Source organism: Microcaecilia unicolor, chromosome 7 (genome assembly GCF_901765095.1).
Source record: "Microcaecilia unicolor chromosome 7, aMicUni1.1, whole genome shotgun sequence".
NCBI lineage: Eukaryota > Metazoa > Chordata > Amphibia > Gymnophiona > Siphonopidae > Microcaecilia > Microcaecilia unicolor.
Genome location: NC_044037.1, coordinates 71,067,885 through 71,085,058, shown reverse-complemented (window position 1 = coordinate 71,085,058; position 17,174 = coordinate 71,067,885). Strand labels below are relative to the sequence as shown.

General features: G+C 47.2%; 1 protein-coding gene across 2 annotated transcripts in view; it reads left to right on the top strand.

Moving 5' to 3' along the window:
- Positions 1-17,174, top strand: part of LOC115474223 (mitochondrial fission factor-like) — a 70,131-nt gene that overhangs the window by 29,745 nt on the left and 23,212 nt on the right. For both annotated transcript variants that reach the window (XM_030209598.1, XM_030209599.1), the window contains exon 3: positions 8,736-8,896. In XM_030209598.1, the coding sequence (XP_030065458.1) occupies positions 8,736-8,896 (161 nt within the window). The remainder of the gene's footprint in view (positions 1-8,735; positions 8,897-17,174) is intronic.

Below are 17,174 nucleotides of genomic sequence, written 5' to 3'. Positions count from 1 at the left end.
ATGGATAGAAGAGCTACGTAGTACCCCACATAGGATACCATGGAAAGAGAGAAGAGGGTTAGAACTTTCCAAAGTATGGATATCGGTGTCTGAAAGCAAAAGCATTGCATGTGTACTTGATGCTTAATTAAGAAAAAAAATTAAAATATATTATTGTGATTCATAAGCATAGTAAAACTTCACTTCTTATTTTAACAGTAATGTAGTAAAGTATCAAAATATCAGTTTAGCATTCATGAAGATCTTACAGCAGTGTACTGAAATATGTCTATTTCATTCATGCAAAAATTGCACATATAATACTTTTGCTTTCATGCACTGATGACTAAGAGGGACCTGAGGATCACTTTGAGGCCTTCTTGATAACTTCTGAATAACCTACAGAAACTACAACCAGGCAATAGACCATAAAGTTAGCCCCTTGCCTAAAAGAGATGGTCCAAGTTATCAACTACATGGCTTTAATTGATGAGTCTTGTACTACACCAAGATGGAGAGCTGTAGGCTTAGAACTAGGAAAGCCTGGGTTAAAATCCTGCGCTTATCGACGCTCTTGTGATCTTGGGCAACAAATTGCTTTACATATAAAACTTTGATTATGAGCCCTCTAGGACGAGGTGGGGGTAAGATGGCACTCAAGAGGAAATGCTGAATGGTAACTCGCTTCTATAAGCACGGTCTAATTAGATCCATATGATCACTAATTTATCTTCGAGCTGTTACCATACTAATACATTTTCTGGTTATCAGTCTGTTGGATTACTACGTGGACATAAGAGAAAAGATTGTCAAAGACTATAAATTATTCAAAATATGGCTATAAAACTCATCAATGGACTCAAAAAGTTAGTTCGTATCACACCCTATCTTAAAAAATCTCACTGGTTGCCCATTATCATTTTACATATAAATTATTGGTTTTGGTATTCAAAATTCGTACTTCTAATGAACCATTGTATCTAGTATGATATTTAGTCCCCTATACCCCATGATATTTAGTCCCCTATAGCCCTTAAATCTGCACAACTTCTTCAACTTTAGCGTTCCTTCTTACAGAGAGATTAATCATGAACACATACAGGCATGCTATTGTTTTGGTATGGGCCCCAGAACTTTGGAATTCCCTGCCAAATTACTTGAGACATTCCCAATTCTGAAGCCTGGTAAGGTTGCTGCAGAACTGGAAGGCAGTGCAGAATACCTTTTATTTTTACCCATCCCCTACTTTATTATCATAAAATGGAGTTCTCCCCTTTTTCCTAATGTGTATAATGTGGTCTTGTTTGGCAATCATTTAACTCTTAATTTTAGATTGTACAGTACCTAAAAGGAGGGCAAAGCAGTGTGTCTTTCCCATGGCTTCTGTTTTTGGCCCGATGTATCACCTTGCAGTCCCAGGAACATCTGGGCTGGAAGCCTCGCCACAGGGTGGTGTGCAGAGAGATCAGCTAACTGTCCCACTTGAGGCAAAAGTCAACCTGAGCCCAGAGGTGCAGATCCCGCCTTAGATGCTGGCATTGGGAGACCAAGAGCAAGAGGGGCTTTCTCCTTCTATAATGGGTTCTGTGGGCCCTGCCACACAACCTGAAATTGAGGGAATAGAATGACCAGCATTAGGGCAACTGATATACACATAGACAACTTCCCCCGAATTTAAAGTGAAATTAATTCTGTTTTTCATTTTAAACCTTTGGTCTAACAATAGAAACCATGTGGAATGATATGGAGAGACTTGAGTCTTCTTTTACCCATAAATTCCTTGCTTTGTCTTCACAAATTCAAGGATTTAATACACAAAATGAATGTTCTATAACAGAAAGTGAAAGCTTACAGAACAACGTTTGGATTTGGTGGAAGGTGATACAAAAGAGTGACTGGTGTACAAACTACACTTACTAAAGATGATAAACTTTTAAATAGTAAGGTTTAAAATTTAGATAATGTGTTAAGAAGGAAGACACTGTTTTTCCAAAATTATCATTTGTAGCATCTTTATTTACATTTAGGTGTGACTTAGTGGAAATTCTTAAAGTTTGATATGCACACAGGGTAGAAGTAGAATGGTGCTTCCTCCATAGATGTCCTTTGTATTGGAGTTGTCATTTCAGTAATAAGAGCGAATGATCATACCATGGATTAGATTTATGACTCTTAGAGGAAGGATCAATAACCGTGCATGGTGCCAAAGTATCATACACCAAACAAACCAAAGAAAAGTTCCTTATGGAGAAAGCTGAACAGCTGGAGGAGTAGGGAAGGGATGTAGACCAAAACCAAATAGACTGATCTCCAGAGATTGATTGTAGTGAGATATATATTTATTAAGAAACCAGATACTACAGACTCGAAACACAATCCGTGTTTCATTAAAAAAATTGCCTACTTCAGGAGTCAAGTATCTGACTATAAATTATCCAGGGTTTCAAATAAATGGTATGAATAATCAAATCAGTCAAACACTTAGAATCTTGCTAGTCAATCTGTTTGGTTTTAGTCTACATTCCTACCCCACTCCTTCAGCTGGCCAAAGTATCATAAACATTCGCTAAACTTCAATTCAATAATGTAGACTGTTCATCAAGAGAAATAGTCTGAAAGGCCACCAATGAAAATGTCTGGTGAAAACTATCCAGCGATACTTGACTCTTTACGTACTGCACTTTTCCAAGGAGTGAGTCATGTTCCATTCATTCTTGAGCATCTGCTTTATCTCTACCCTCACCACTACCACATGTCTGCTTAGTCAGTCTTTTTCAATCTCCGAGTCACAGATGTGGTTGGAGGCTTAGCTTACCATTCTCTTCAGGACACCACACCCCAGAACACAATTTGTTCCTTTGTCTCAGTATATCCTGGGTTCTGTAGTTCCAGCTTGTTCTCCCTTCTATGCCAGGGGTTTCACTTTACTGCTCTTTTTTTTCTTTGTCTACCTATTTCCTTATGTAATAAGAACATAAGAATATAAGACTGGCCATACTGAGTCAGACCAATGGTCCATCTAGCCCAGTTTCCTGGTTCCAGCAGTGGCCAATCCAGGTCACAAGTACCTGGCAGAAACCCATAGCTGCAACATTACATGTTGTTTGTTCTGTTTGTCTGTCCTAATTAGATTGTAAGCTCTGCCGAGCAGGGACTTTCTCTTCATGTTCAAGTGTACAGAGCTGCGTACGTCTAGTAGCGCTATAGAAATAAGTAGTAGTAGCTACCAAACCCAGGGCAAGCAGTGGCTTCCCCCATGTCTATCTCAATAGCAGACTATGGGCTTTTCCTCCAGGAACTTGTCCAAACCTTTTTAAACCCAGATATGTTAACTGATTACCACATCTTCCAGCAGTGAGTTCCAGAGCTTAACTATTTGCATGAAAAAAACATTTTCTTCTTATATCCATGGAAACAAACCTTTGCAATGACCCCCAGTATATGTTTTGGAATATTATTGATCTATTTTCTCACATTCAGACATCTCTAACCCATCTCCAGATGAGGCTTTTCACTGTGAAGGCTTGTACTGGGTTATCATACCTTATAATTTTGGCACAAATCCTGCTAATTGAGACAGTGAGTGGGTGTAGGGGGTATAAAGGGAGATGGTACATCCCTGATGTATTTTGATCTACAATTATGTATGTATTCTGTTGAGACAAAGGCATTTCAGACTAGTTTAGACTAGAGAGGAGCCGAGTGTCTGAGATGAAAAACAGTCTGGTCTCAAGGTCATTGCTACTAAGACCATTTCAAAGGCTCAAACAATCACAGATTTTGACTGATTTTATCATAAGATGGTGTTTGACCCTGAGAGGGGAAAAACATAGCCCACTGTTTGTTACTCATTTAATTGAGAGTACCTGGGAAATGTGCATGTCTTAATCATTTAAAGAAAAAGAAAATCAAACTTGAAGCATTCAGCCCATCAGAGCATAAAATTCCCATCCCAGTACTTAGTCATTTGGATTTATTTCTGCTTTACATAATTTTTCTTCACTGGAATACAAATTTACTGTAAATGAACACATAAAGTAAACAAGATTTGATAGGCAAGGTTACAAAATATTTAATAGATCCTTACAGCCCCTCATCTCCCATTTTGAGACCACAATAAGAGCTGCAGAATTCAACCCTTGCCAAAAATTGTCACAGGAAATCAAGGAATGAGGAGCAGGGACTGGCCAAGTATGTGAATGCTCTTATGGTCCTCCTTTCTCCCTGTACAGATGGTGTCACCTGTGAGAAGAATGTTATTGTCTCATGTCACTGCTGGTGACCAGGACTGACTCATACTTTGCCATGTGCCACAGGAAGAAAGTCTCTGGGCAGCAGAGGAGGAGCAGCACATTAAGACACATTTCCTTGCCTTCTTATTTTGTAGACCCCCGAAAGACAAACAGGGGGAGACGGGGCAGTAGTTGAACATCAGCAGTAAGAGGGGGAGGCCGATTGTTGACAAATTGGCAGGTGATGAATTGGTGTGAGAGAAAGCATCTGCGCCACGTGGGGAAGGAGTGTGAAAAATATTTCCCCTTCCCCATCATTTCCCAAACCACCTCTTATCTGTACACTTCTCCTCCACTTCTAACTCCAGACTCTGTTCCAAAATAGACTTCCTGAGCCAGTACATCAAGCTGCATTTCTGGCCATCTTAAAATCTTTGCTAAAAGCCCACCTTTTTGATGCTGTTTTTAACTCCTAAACCCTATTCCCTTGTTCAGTACCCATGGCTGTTTTATCATTCCCACCTTAGTAATTCCCTTATCCCTTATTTGTCCTGTTTGTCCTGATTAGATTGTAAGCTCTGTTGAGCAGGGCCTGCCTCTTTGTTTTCAAGTGTACAGTGCTGCGTACATCTAATATCGCTATAGAAATGATAGTAGTAGTAGTTATCTGCTTCCTCTCCCAGTGCTAGATCTTCCTTTCTTATCTCTCCTTTCCTTTTCTTCCCGTCCTCCATTTCTTATTCCCCCCTTCATCCCCAAAGTGGGCCATCTAAAATTACTAAAACAAATGTGTGAGCCACATGGGAATGCCCATTTGCTCAATAGATTCTTTGAAAGGAACTGACTAGATCTTATTGCTGGATGTTTGAAATATTGGCAGTTACATTTTAGACTCCCTATTAAGGGAACATCATATGCCCTGATGGCCTTGTCAGGCAGGTGACTTTTGTCCCAGCAAATAAAACTAAACATTATTAAAGACTTTTTACCATACATACAGTTTTTTTTTTTTTTCCCCAGCTCTGTCTTCTGACTGAGGACTGAGTGTTGGTTTTTTTTCGCTTTTTTGGCAGGATTTCAGAAACCTTACTGCAGAATTTTGTAACTTTTGCTGTTCAATCTACCCTTATGCTGCTGCATTAAACTGGAGGCTGTACTTATAGTCTTGGTATACGTTCAACACCATTTAGTGCATAGGCTCTTTCTGCTCTGCAAAGAACCTTGGATGATCATTGGGTACATGAATAGATCTGAAGCTTCCAAACACCCCATTTTCTGAAAGATGACACACCTGCTTATAATCGAAAGAGAAAAACACCTATATTGCGACCCAAATCGGGAGATGGGCGTCTTTCTCCCATGGGCGCCCAAATCGGTATAATCGAAAGCCGATTTTGGGCGTTTCCAACTGCAATCCGTCGCGGAAACGGGTAAAGTTGACGGGGGCGTGTCGGAGGCGTGGTGAAGGGGGAACTGGGGCGTGGTTATCGGCCGAGGAGAGATGGGCATCTTTAGCTGATAATCGAAAAACAAAAGGCGTTTTTACCGCGATTTTGGGTCACTTTTTTTGGACCCTTTTTTTCACGAACAAGTCCCAAAAAAGTGCCCCAACTGACCAGATGACCACCGGAGGGAATCGGGGATCACCTCCCCTGACTCCCCCAGTGGTCACTAACCCCTTCCCATCAAAAAAATAACCCACTTTAAAAACTTTTTTTTCCCAGCCTCTATGCCAGCCTCAAATGCCGTACCCACCTCCATGACAGCAGAATGTGTTCTAGCCTGTGACAGCCTTTCCCTGGTTCTGATGTGGCTCTCGGGTGAGTGTGACACCTTTTCTGTTATGCGCACTGCAGAGTCACATCAGCAATGCATTGTGGTGGGTGTAGGGTATTGGGCTCCGTGATTCCACTAGCTTGTGGCAAATGCTTACGATGTTGGTAGTTGGTAGGCTCTACTCCCATGGTGCTTTTCCCTCTGCTTACTGGGTCAAAGTGTGCCCTGTTGTGTTCCGGTAGTCCATGAGGTAGTGGCCATTTTTGTAAGCCAGTTTTAGATCCCTTTCACGTGTTAGCCACATTACAGAACTTAGTTCTTACCTTGAATATGGCTGAAAGAGGGCATTGTACAGCATTCTGCAAGCTCTAACCTACTGCTCATCTTAGTACAAGGGAGACTCGTTGCCAGTGGGGCACAACCTCTGATCTGCAATTAACTGTGAGTAAGCGTGCTTATTCCAATAAAGGACGTTTTCGGAGAGATTAGTCTTCAGGTGTCAACTGGTGTGCCAATGTTATATAGCAGCAACAAGTCCTAGAGGCCTGCGTGTATGCAGGTCCCTGGAGCACTTTTAGTGGGTACCGCAGTGCACTTCAGCCAGGTGGACCCAGGCCCATCCCCCCCCTACCTGTAACACTTGTGCTGGTAAATGGGAGGTCTACAAAACCCACTGTACCCACATGTAGGTGCCCCCTTCACCCCTAAGAGCTATGGTAGTGTTGTACATTTGTGGGTAGTGGGTTTTGGGGGTGGGGGGTTGGGAGCTCAGCACCCGTGGTAAGGGAGCTATGCATGTGGGAGCTTTTTCTGAAGTCCACCGCACTGACCTCTAGGGTGTCCAGTTGGTGTCCTGGCATATCAGGGGGGCCAGTGTACTATGAATTCTGGCCCCTCCCATGACCAAATGGCTCGGATTAGGACGTTTTTGAGCTGGGCGTTTTTAGTTTCCATTATCGCTAAAAAAACAAACGTCCATTTTTTCAAAAATTGGGTCTGTCCCGCCTCTTCACGTACCAGTTTTCGGACATAGACGCCCATGGAGATAGGCGTTCCCGTTCGATTATGCCCCTCACAGGGAGCCAGACCTGCCTTTTGTTTCACACATTTTTTATTGGGTCATTTATAGGATAATATCATAACTTTTTGCATTAGTGAAGTTGGTACTTTTTTTTTGAAAATTACCCAAGAAAAACTGAGCATGCATTTATTTATACCTGCCATTTGGCACACTTTATTTGGCAATAGACTTTCAAACCGTATGAGGAGAGACTTGCCGACCTGAACATGTATACCTTGGAAGAAAGGAGAAACAGGGGTGACATGATACAGACGTTCAAATATTTGAAAGGTATTAATCTGAACATGAACCTTTTCCAGAGACGGGAAGGTGGTAGAACTAGAGGACATGAATTGCGGTTGAAGAGGGGCAAACTCAGGAGTAATGTCAGGAAGTATTTTTTCACAGAGAGGGTGGTGGATACGTCGAATGCCCTCCCGCGGGAGGTGGTGGAGATGAAAACGGTAATGGAATTCAAACATGCATGGGATAAACACAAAGGAATCCTGTTTAGAAGGAATGGATCTATGGAATCTTAGCGGACATTGGGTGGCAACGCCGGTATTTGGAGGATAAAACCGGTGCAGGGCAGGCTTCTACGGTCTGTGCCCTGAGAAAGGCAGGGACAAATCAAACTCTGATATACATATAAAGTATTACATACCATGTAAAATGAGTTTATCTTGTTGGGCAGACTGGATGGACTGTTCAGGTCTTTATCTGCCGTCATTTACTATGTTACTATATTTTCAAAAGCTAAAGTGAAAACCCTTCCCCTGGGAATGCTTCTCCTTGCTGCAGGCAAAATAAGTGTAAACAGATCCTATGTTTATAATTTTATCACATACCAAGTAGATCATTTTGTAAAGTCCACTTCTACGAGTGACTCACTGCTCTGTCCACAGAAAAGGCTTTCCAAATTACCTTTCGTGAGGTTATCTTAACCTAATGCTGATACTGTCCCACAGGTGTGTTTTTGATGCATGTAGTGGAGATTTTGAATTGGAGAAGTAGGAATATAAATACCACAAGTTCAAAGCATAAGATGACTAGAATATATCCCATAGGAATCTGGGTACAGTGGAACCCTGATTTAACATACCTTTCAATAACATGAATCCACATATAATGCAATCATGTCTTGGCTCCATTTTTGTTTACATACAGCTCCTTTTTAAACAGAACAACTTTTAGTTCAGTTGTGTTCATGTTCTAATGACCCCACTATATCGTCACCCCACATTTAATGCGATAATATTTTATGGATCCCAATCATAGTGTTATATCGGGTTTCCACTGTAATTAGTGCCTCTATGCATTTCTTATAACAGTATTACTACTACTGTACTTTTCTAGTTGTACACAGAGCTTTATTCATAGGAAAAATGCCACATAGTACCGTTTTATATAGTACGCTTGGTACATCAGTGGAATGTATGGTTTGGGGCTTAACTTAGAGCAGTAAATAATACTAGGTGTTATTGGAAGGTTTAGTCTCTCCAGCCCTTGAGAGGTGGTTTCCTGAATAAAGAAAACACGGAAATTAGACCAATTGCATGTGAATACATTTAATAAATTGGAAAGCTAGGCCTATGTACGTCTTGAGGCTTGGTATTGCCTACTTCTCTGCCAGCATATGCACTTTGTTTGCTAATATATTGGTTTTGTTTACTCTCTTCCTGGTTTAGGGATGACAGATGTTAGTGTGAGACCATTTCTATTGAACCAGGTGCAAGAAAACTCTTTGGTTCGTGCATATGATACCATAGACCACTCTACTATTGGTTCAGTAGAGTCACCCTTCCTGAAGGTTACTACCAGATCTGGAATGCAAAAGCATCAGAGAAAGGTACAGTAATCTAAACTGTAACTACACACTGCTGAATGAGAGAGGAATTCCTGGTGTGCTGAAATATACCACTGTATCCACTGTCCACTGAGTTCATAGTAGGTAGCATGATAGAACCATGCCCATGCATGTGTTCGATTTACTGTCTTCCTCAGTGAATGAGTGCACATAAGCGACAGAAACAATAATGTTTACATTTCTTGAAATCGTCATACCAAGGACTCACTGAACATGCATCACCAACATTATCTAGACTCCATAATAAAGGAATACTCGTGCACAGAAAACCATGAAGGCTATTTTGTGCATAATCTGTAGTAGTCCCCAATACATGAAACCTCTGATAGTTATAGTTGTTTATAGTTGGTCCATTTTTCCAGTGCATTCAGGGCTGGTATAAGGAGTAGGGTGTTTGTGCAAACAAGGCAATACCCAGTGTACCTGAATGTAACTCACCTTGAGCTACTACTGAAAAAGATGTGAGTAAAATCCAAATAAATAAATAAATATAACTAGGGTCTGTTTTGGGGACATGGATGTGATTCCTCTTCACAAACGTGGAAGGAAGAGGTTGGAAACTACAAACCAGTTAGTCTGGCCTCATTGAAGAGTAAATTAATAGAGTCATTGCGAAAAAAGGACAGTGCTATTTCTGGAATCCAGTAAATTACAGAATTCAAGGCAGCATGCTTTTACTAGAAGCAGATCTGGTCCGACAGATCTTATCAATTTTCTTTGACTTAGTGCAGCGTGCTTGTCCGACATTGCTGTCTGGATGTCTCAACGCCACCTGAAATTAAACATGACCAAAACCGAGCTTCTCATTTTTCCCCCCAAGCCCACCTCCCCACTCCCCACTCCCCCCGTTTTCTTTTTCTGTTGATGGCTCTCTCACTCTCCCTGTCTCCTGGGCTCGAAACCTTGGGGTCATCTTTGACTCTTCTCTCTCCTTCTCTGCTCATATCCAGCAGATCGCAGGGACCTGTCGTTTCTTTCTTTACAACATCCGTAAAATCCGCCCCTTGCTTTCCGAGCACTCTGCCAAAACCCTCATCCACACCCTTGTCACCTCTCGTTTAGACTACTGCAATCTGCTTCTTGCTGGCCTCCCACTTAGTCACCTCTCCCCTCACCAATCGGTTCAAAACTCTGCTGCCCATCTCATCTTCCGCCAGGGTCGCTTTACTCATACTACCCCTCTCCTCAAGACCCTTCACTGGCTCCCTATCCGTTTTCGCATCCTGTTCAAACTTCTTCTACTAACCTATAAATGTACTCACTCTGCTGCTCCCCAGTATCTCTCCACAGTCGTCCTTCCCTACACCCCTTCCTGTGCACTCTGCTCCATGGATAAATCATTCTTCTCCGAGGACAAGCAGGCTGCTTGTTCTCACTGATGGGTGACGTCCACGGCAGCCCCTCCAATCGGAAACTTCACTAGCAAAGTCCTTTGCTAGCCCTCGCGCGCCCGCGCGCACCGCGCATGCGCGGCCGTCTTCCCGCCCGAAACCGGCTCGAGCCGGCCAGTCTTCTTTTGTCCGCACTCGGTACGGTCGTGTTTTCGCCGTGTCGAGCCCCGGAAAGTCGACCTCGCGCGTCCAATTTGTTTGAACGTGTTTTTTTTTTTTTCTTCGGGAAAGCTTTGTCTTAGTCGGGAAGTGCTCCGGAAACCCCCCGCCGGGTTTCGTGTAAATCCTCCCCGTACTTCCAGCTTTTTTGCCCCGGTAAGTTTTCTTTCGTCGTCGGGGTAGGCCTCTTTTCGGCCTCGGTCGAGATTTTTTCTCCCTCTAAATTTGGTGCTTCAAATTTCGCCATTTCGGCTTTTGATTTCGCCGGCGTGATTTTTCCGCCCATGACATCGAAGCCTTCCAGCGGCTTCAAGAAGTGCACCCAGTGCGCCCGGGTTATCTCGCTCACTGATCGACACTCGTCGTGTCTTCAGTGTCTGGGGGCCGAGCACCGCCCTCAGAACTGCAGTCTGTGTTCCCTGCTTCAAAGGCGGACTCAGGTAGCGAGACTAGCCCAGTGGAACATGTTGTTCTCGGGCTCTTCGTCGGCATCGGCACCGGGATCTTCGAGTGCATCGACGTCGTCAGCGTCCAGACCATCTTCCTCGGCCGCCCCTGCATCGAGTGCATCGAGGCATCGGGCCTCTGCATCGGCGCCGAGACATCGGATAGCTGCATCGACGTCGGTGGTACCAGGACCTCGTCTGCTGATGTCGTCGGACGGTGGTGCATCGGGTGGAGTGCAGGTGAGGGCTGTCCATTCCCCTGCTGGTGGCGGTGAGCCCTCGGGTGGGTCTCCGCCTACCCTGAGGGCTCCTGCGGTACAGCCCCCCCGAGATCGACCTTCTTCAGTCTCGGCCCCGAGGAAGCGACGGGTGGATTCGACGTCCTCCTCGTCGGTGCCGGGGAGCTCCGGTGACATGCTTCGGAAGAAATCGAAGAAGCATCGACACCGGTCTCCTCCCCGTGTCGGCACCGAGAGCTCTGGGTCGCCGAGGGATTCGGCACCCAGCAGGCATCGGCACCGAGAGGACCGCTCACCCTCTGTTCAGGAGGTGTCGATGCGCTCCGCTCTGGACAGCCCGGAACAGCCTCCACGCCCGGAACAGGTACTGACGTCGACGCCTGCATCGACCTCTCAGCCTTTCTCTGCAGCCGCTCTAAACGAGAGCCTCCGGGCCGTTCTCCCAGAGATTCTGGGAGAGCTGTTGCGCCCTACCCCTCCGGTACCGGCGGTGCTTGCGCCACCGGTACCGTCGAGCGTGGCGCCGGCTGGCCCATCGCCCAGGTTGAGGTCCCCGACGTCGGTACCGCGTGCGGTACCGACCGCGGCCACCTCCCAGGAAGGCTCCCCGACTACGTCGGCGGAGGGAGCTTCGCCGATGCGGGCGAGGGAGTCTACCTCTCGACGCCCCCATCGTGGACGGGGTTCCACGGAGTCGAGCAGGGCGAGGTTGCAGACACAGGTCCGTGAACTTGTGTCTGACACCGAGGGTGAGGCCTCGTGGGAGGAAGAGGAAGATCCCAGATATTTCTCTGACGAGGAGTCTGGGGGTCTTCCGTCTGATCCCACTCCCTCTCCTGAGAGACAGCTTTCTCCTCCCGAGAGTCTGTCTTTTGCCTCCTTTGTCCGGGAGATGTCTACGGCCATCCCCTTCCCGGTGGTTGTGGAGGACGAGCCCAGGGCTGAAATGTTTGAGCTCCTGGACTATCCTTCTCCACCTAAGGAAGCGTCCACTGTTCCCTTGCACCATGTCCTGAAGAAGACATTGCTTGCGAACTGGACCAAACCATTAACTAATCCCCACATTCCCAAGAAGATCGAGTCCCAGTACCGGATCCATGGGGACCCAGAGCTGATGCGCACTCAGTTGCCTCATGACTCTGGAGTTGTGGATTTGGCCCTAAAGAAGGCTAAGAGTTCTAGGGAACATGCTTCGGCGCCCCCGGGCAAGGACGCTAGAACCTTAGACTCCTTTGGGAGGAAGGCCTACCATTCCTCTATGCTCGTGTCCAAGATCCAGTCTTACCAGCTCTACACGAGCATACACATGCGGAATAATGTGCGGCAGTTGGCGGGCTTGGTTGATGCTCTTCCCCCTGAGCAAGCCAAGCCTTTTCAGGAGGTGGTCAGGCAGCTGAAGGCGTGCAGAAAATTCCTGGCCAGAGGAGTTTATGACACTTTTGATGTTGCGTCCAGGGCCGCTGCTCAAGGTGTGGTGATGCGCAGGCTCTCATGGCTGCGTGCCGCCGACCTGGAGAATAGAATCCAGCAGCGGATTACGGACTTGCCTTGCCGTGCGGATAACATTTTTGGCGAAAAAGTCGAGCAGGTGGTAGAGTCTCTCCACCAGCGGGACACCGCATTCGACAAGTTCGCCCGCCGGCAGCCTTCAGCTTCTACCTCTACAGGTAGACGATTTTTCGGGGGAAGGAAGACTGTTCCCTATACTTCTGGCAAGCGTAGGTACAATCCTCCTTCCCGACAGCCTGCGGCCCAGGCTAAGCCCCAGCGCGCTCGCTCTCGTCAGCGGCGTGCGAATCAGCAAGGCCCCGCGGCTCCCCAGCAAAAGCAAGGGGCGAGCTTTTGACTGGCTCCAGCAGAGCATAGCCGACATCCAAGTGTCAGTGCCGGGCGACCTGCCTGTCGGAGGGAGGTTGAAAGCTTTTCACCAAAGGTGGCCTCTTATAACCTCCGATCAGTGGGTTCTCCAAATAGTCCGGCAAGGATACACCCTCAATTTGGCCTCTCAACCTCCAAATTGTCCACCGGGAGCTCAGTCCTACAGCTTCCAGCACAAGCAGGTACTTGCAGAGGAACTCTCCGCCCTTCTCAGCGCCAATGCGGTCGAGCCCGTGCCATCCGGGCAAGAAGGGCTGGGGTTCTATTCCAGGTACTTCCTTGTGGAAAAGAAAACAGGGGGGATGCGTCCCATCCTAGACCTAAGGGCCCTGAACAAATATCTCGTAAAAGAAAAGTTCAGGATGCTTTCCCTGGGCACCCTTCTCCCCATGATTCAGCAAAACGATTGGCTATGCTCTCTGGACTTGAAGGATGCCTACACACACATCCCGATACTGCCAGCTCACAGACAGTATCTGCGATTTCAGCTGGGCGCACGCCACTTCCAGTACTGTGTGCTACCCTTTGGGCTCGCCTCTGCGCCCAGGGTGTTCACAAAGTGCCTAGCTGTGGTAGCAGCGGCGCTTCGCAGGCTGGGGGTGCACGTGTTCCCATATCTCGACGATTGGCTGGTGAAGAACACATCCGAGGCAGGAGCCCTGCAGTCCATGCAGATGACTATTCGCCTCCTGGAGCTACTGGGGTTTGTGATAAATTACCCAAAGTCCCATCTTCTCCCAGTGCAGAAACTCGAATTCATCGGAGCCCTGCTGGATTCTCGGACGGCTCGCGCCTATCTCCCAGAGGCGAGGGCCAACAACTTGTTGTCCCTCGTCTCGCGGGTGCGAGCGTCCCAGCAGATCACAGCTCGGCAGATGTTGAGATTGCTGGGCCACATGGCTTCCACAGTTCATGTGACTCCCATGGCCCGCCTTCACATGAGATCTGCTCAATGGACCCTAGCCTCCCAGTGGTATCAGGCCGCCGGGGGTCTAGAGGACGTGATCCACCTGTCCACGAGTTTTCTCGAATCCCTGTATTGGTGGACGATTTGCTCCAATTTGACTCTGGGACGTCCCTTCCAAATTCCTCAGCCTCAAAAAGTGCTGACCACGGATGCGTCTCTCCTGGGATGGGGAGCTCATGTCGATGGGCTTCACACCCAAGGAAGGTGGTCCCTCCAAGAAAGCGATCTACAGATCAATCTTCTGGAGTTGCGAGCGATCTGGAACGCTCTGAAGGCTTTCAGAGATCGGCTGTCCCACCAAATTATCCAAATTCAGACAGACAATCAGGTTGCCATGTACTATGTCAACAAGCAGGGGGGCACCGGATCTCGCCCCCTGTGTCAGGAAGCCGTCAGCATGTGGCTCTGGGCTCGCCGTCAAGGCATGGTGCTCCAAGCCACATATCTGGCAGGCGTAAACAACAGTCTGGCCGACAGGTTGAGCAGGATTATGCAACCTCACGAGTGGTCGCTCAATTCCCGTGTGGTGCGACAGATCTTCCAGGCGTGGGGCACCCCCCTGGTGGATCTCTTCGCATCTCAAGTGAACCACAAGGTCCCTCAGTTCTGTTCCAGGCTTCAGGCCCACGGCAGACTGGCGTCGGATGCCTTCCTCCTGGATTGGGGGGAAGGTCTGCTGTATGCTTATCCTCCCATTCCTCTGGTGGGGAAGACTTTGTTGAAACTCAAGCAAGACCGAGGCACCATGATTCTGATTGCTCCCTTTTGGCCGCGTCAGATCTGGTTCCCTCTTCTTCTGGAGTTATCCTCCGAAGAACCGTGGAGATTGGAGTGTTTTCCGACCCTCATCACGCAGGACGAAGGGGCTCTGCTGCATCCCAACCTCCAGTCCCTGGCTCTCACGGCCTGGATGTTGAGGGCGTAGACTTTGCCTCTTTGGGTCTGCCAGAGGGTGTCTCCCGCATCTTGCTTGCTTCCAGGAAAGACTCCACTAAGAGAAGTTACTTCTTTCATTGGAGGAGGTTTGCCGTCTGGTGTGACAGCAAGGCCCTAGATCCTCGCTCTTGTCCTACACAGACCCTGCTTGAATACCTTCTCCACTTGTCTGAGTCTGGTCTGAAGACCAACTCCGTAAGGGTTCACCTTAGTGCAATCAGTGCATACCATTACCAAGTGGAAGGTAAGCCGATCTCAGGACAGCCTTTAGTTGTTCGCTTCATGAGAGGTTTGCTTTTGTCAAAGCCCCCTGTCAAGCCTCCTACAGTGTCATGGGATCTCAATGTCGTTCTCACCCAGCTGATGAAACCTCCTTTCGAGCCACTGAATTCCTGCCATCCGAAGTACTTGACCTGGAAGGTCATTTTCTTGGTGGCAGTTACCTCGGCTCGTAGAGTCAGTGAGCTTCAGGCCCTGGTAGCCCAGGCCCCTTACACCAAATTTCATCACAACAGAGTAGTCCTCCGCACTCACCCTAAGTTTCTGCCAAAGGTTGTGTCGGAGTTCCATCTGAACCAGTCAATTGTCTTGCCAACATTCTTTCCCCGTCCTCATTCCTGCCCTGCTGAACGTCAGCTGCACACATTGGACTGCAAGAGAGCATTGGCCTTCTATCTGGAGCGGACACAGCCCCACAGACAGTCCGCCCAATTGTTTGTTTCTTTTGATCCCAACAAGAGGGGAGTGGCTGTAGGGAAACGCACCATATCCAATTGGCTAGCAGATTGCATTTCCTTCACTTACGCCCAGGCTGGGCTGGCTCTTGAGGGTCATGTCACGGCTCATAATGTTAGAGCCATGGCAGCGTCGGTAGCCCACTTGAAGTCAGCCACCATGGAGGAAATTTGCAAAGCTGCGACGTGGTCATCTGTCCACACATTCACATCTCATTACTGCCTGCAGCAGGATACCCGACGTGACAGTCGGTTCGGGCAGTCAGTTCTTCAGAACCTGTTTGGGCTTTAGGATCCAACTCCACCCCCCGAGGGCCCTGTTTGTTCTGTTCCAGGCTACACTCTCAGTTAGTTGGTAAATTTTTTAGGTCAATCTCAGTTATGTCCTCGCCGTTGCGAGGCCCAATTGACCAATGTTGTTGTTTTGAGTGAGCCTGGGGGCTAGGGATACCCCATCAGTGAGAACAAGCAGCCTGCTTGTCCTCGGAGAAAGCGAATGCTACATACCTGTAGAAGGTATTCTCCGAGGACAGCAGGCTGATTGTTCTCACAAACCCGCCCGCCTCCCCTTTGGAGTTGTGTCTTCCCTTGAAGTGTATTGTCTTGCTACATACTGGACTGGCCGGCTCGAGCCGGTTTCGGGCGGGAAGACGGCCGCGCATGCGCGGTGCGCGCGGGCGCGCGAGGGCTAGCAAAGGACTTTGCTAGTGAAGTTTCCGATTGGAGGGGCTGCCGTGGACGTCACCCATCAGTGAGAACAATCAGCCTGCTGTCCTCGGAGAATACCTTCTACAGGTATGTAGCATTCGCTTTATCTGTTCCCTTCTCCACTTCTGCCAACTCCAGACTTCATGCCTTCTGTCTCGCTGCACCCTACGCCTGGAATAAACTTCCTGAGCCCCTACGTCTTGCCCCATCCTTGGCCACCTTTAAATCTAGACTGAAAGCCCACCTCTTTAACATTGCTTTTGACTCGTAACCACTTGTAACCACTCGCCTCCACCTACCCTCCTCTCCTCCTTCCTGTACACATTAATTGATTTGATTTGCTTACTTTATTTTTTGTCTATTAGATTGTAAGCTCTTTGAGCAGGGACTGTCTTTCTTCTATGTTTGTGCAGCGCTGTGTACGCCTTGTAGCGCTATAGAAATGCTAAATAGTAGTAGTAGTAGTAGTGATTGGAGGAGAACACTGGATGTAGAGTACCTGGATTTCAGCAAGCTTTTGGCATGGTTCCACACAGGCCGCTAATAAAGTTGAGCCTCTTTGGTTTGGGCCCTAAAATGACTGCCTGGATAAGATACTGATTAAGTGGGAGGCAAAGAGTAGTGGTAATTGGAGTACAGCTAGTGCTGTAGGGACCAGTTCTTAGTCTGTATTTTTCAACATTTTTATAAATGAGATTGTGGAAGACCTGTTAAAGTTTGCCTCTGTGCAGGTGATAAAATTTGCAACAGGTAGACACCCTGGCAGGTATAGAAAACATGAGGGATCTATCTAAGCTTGAGG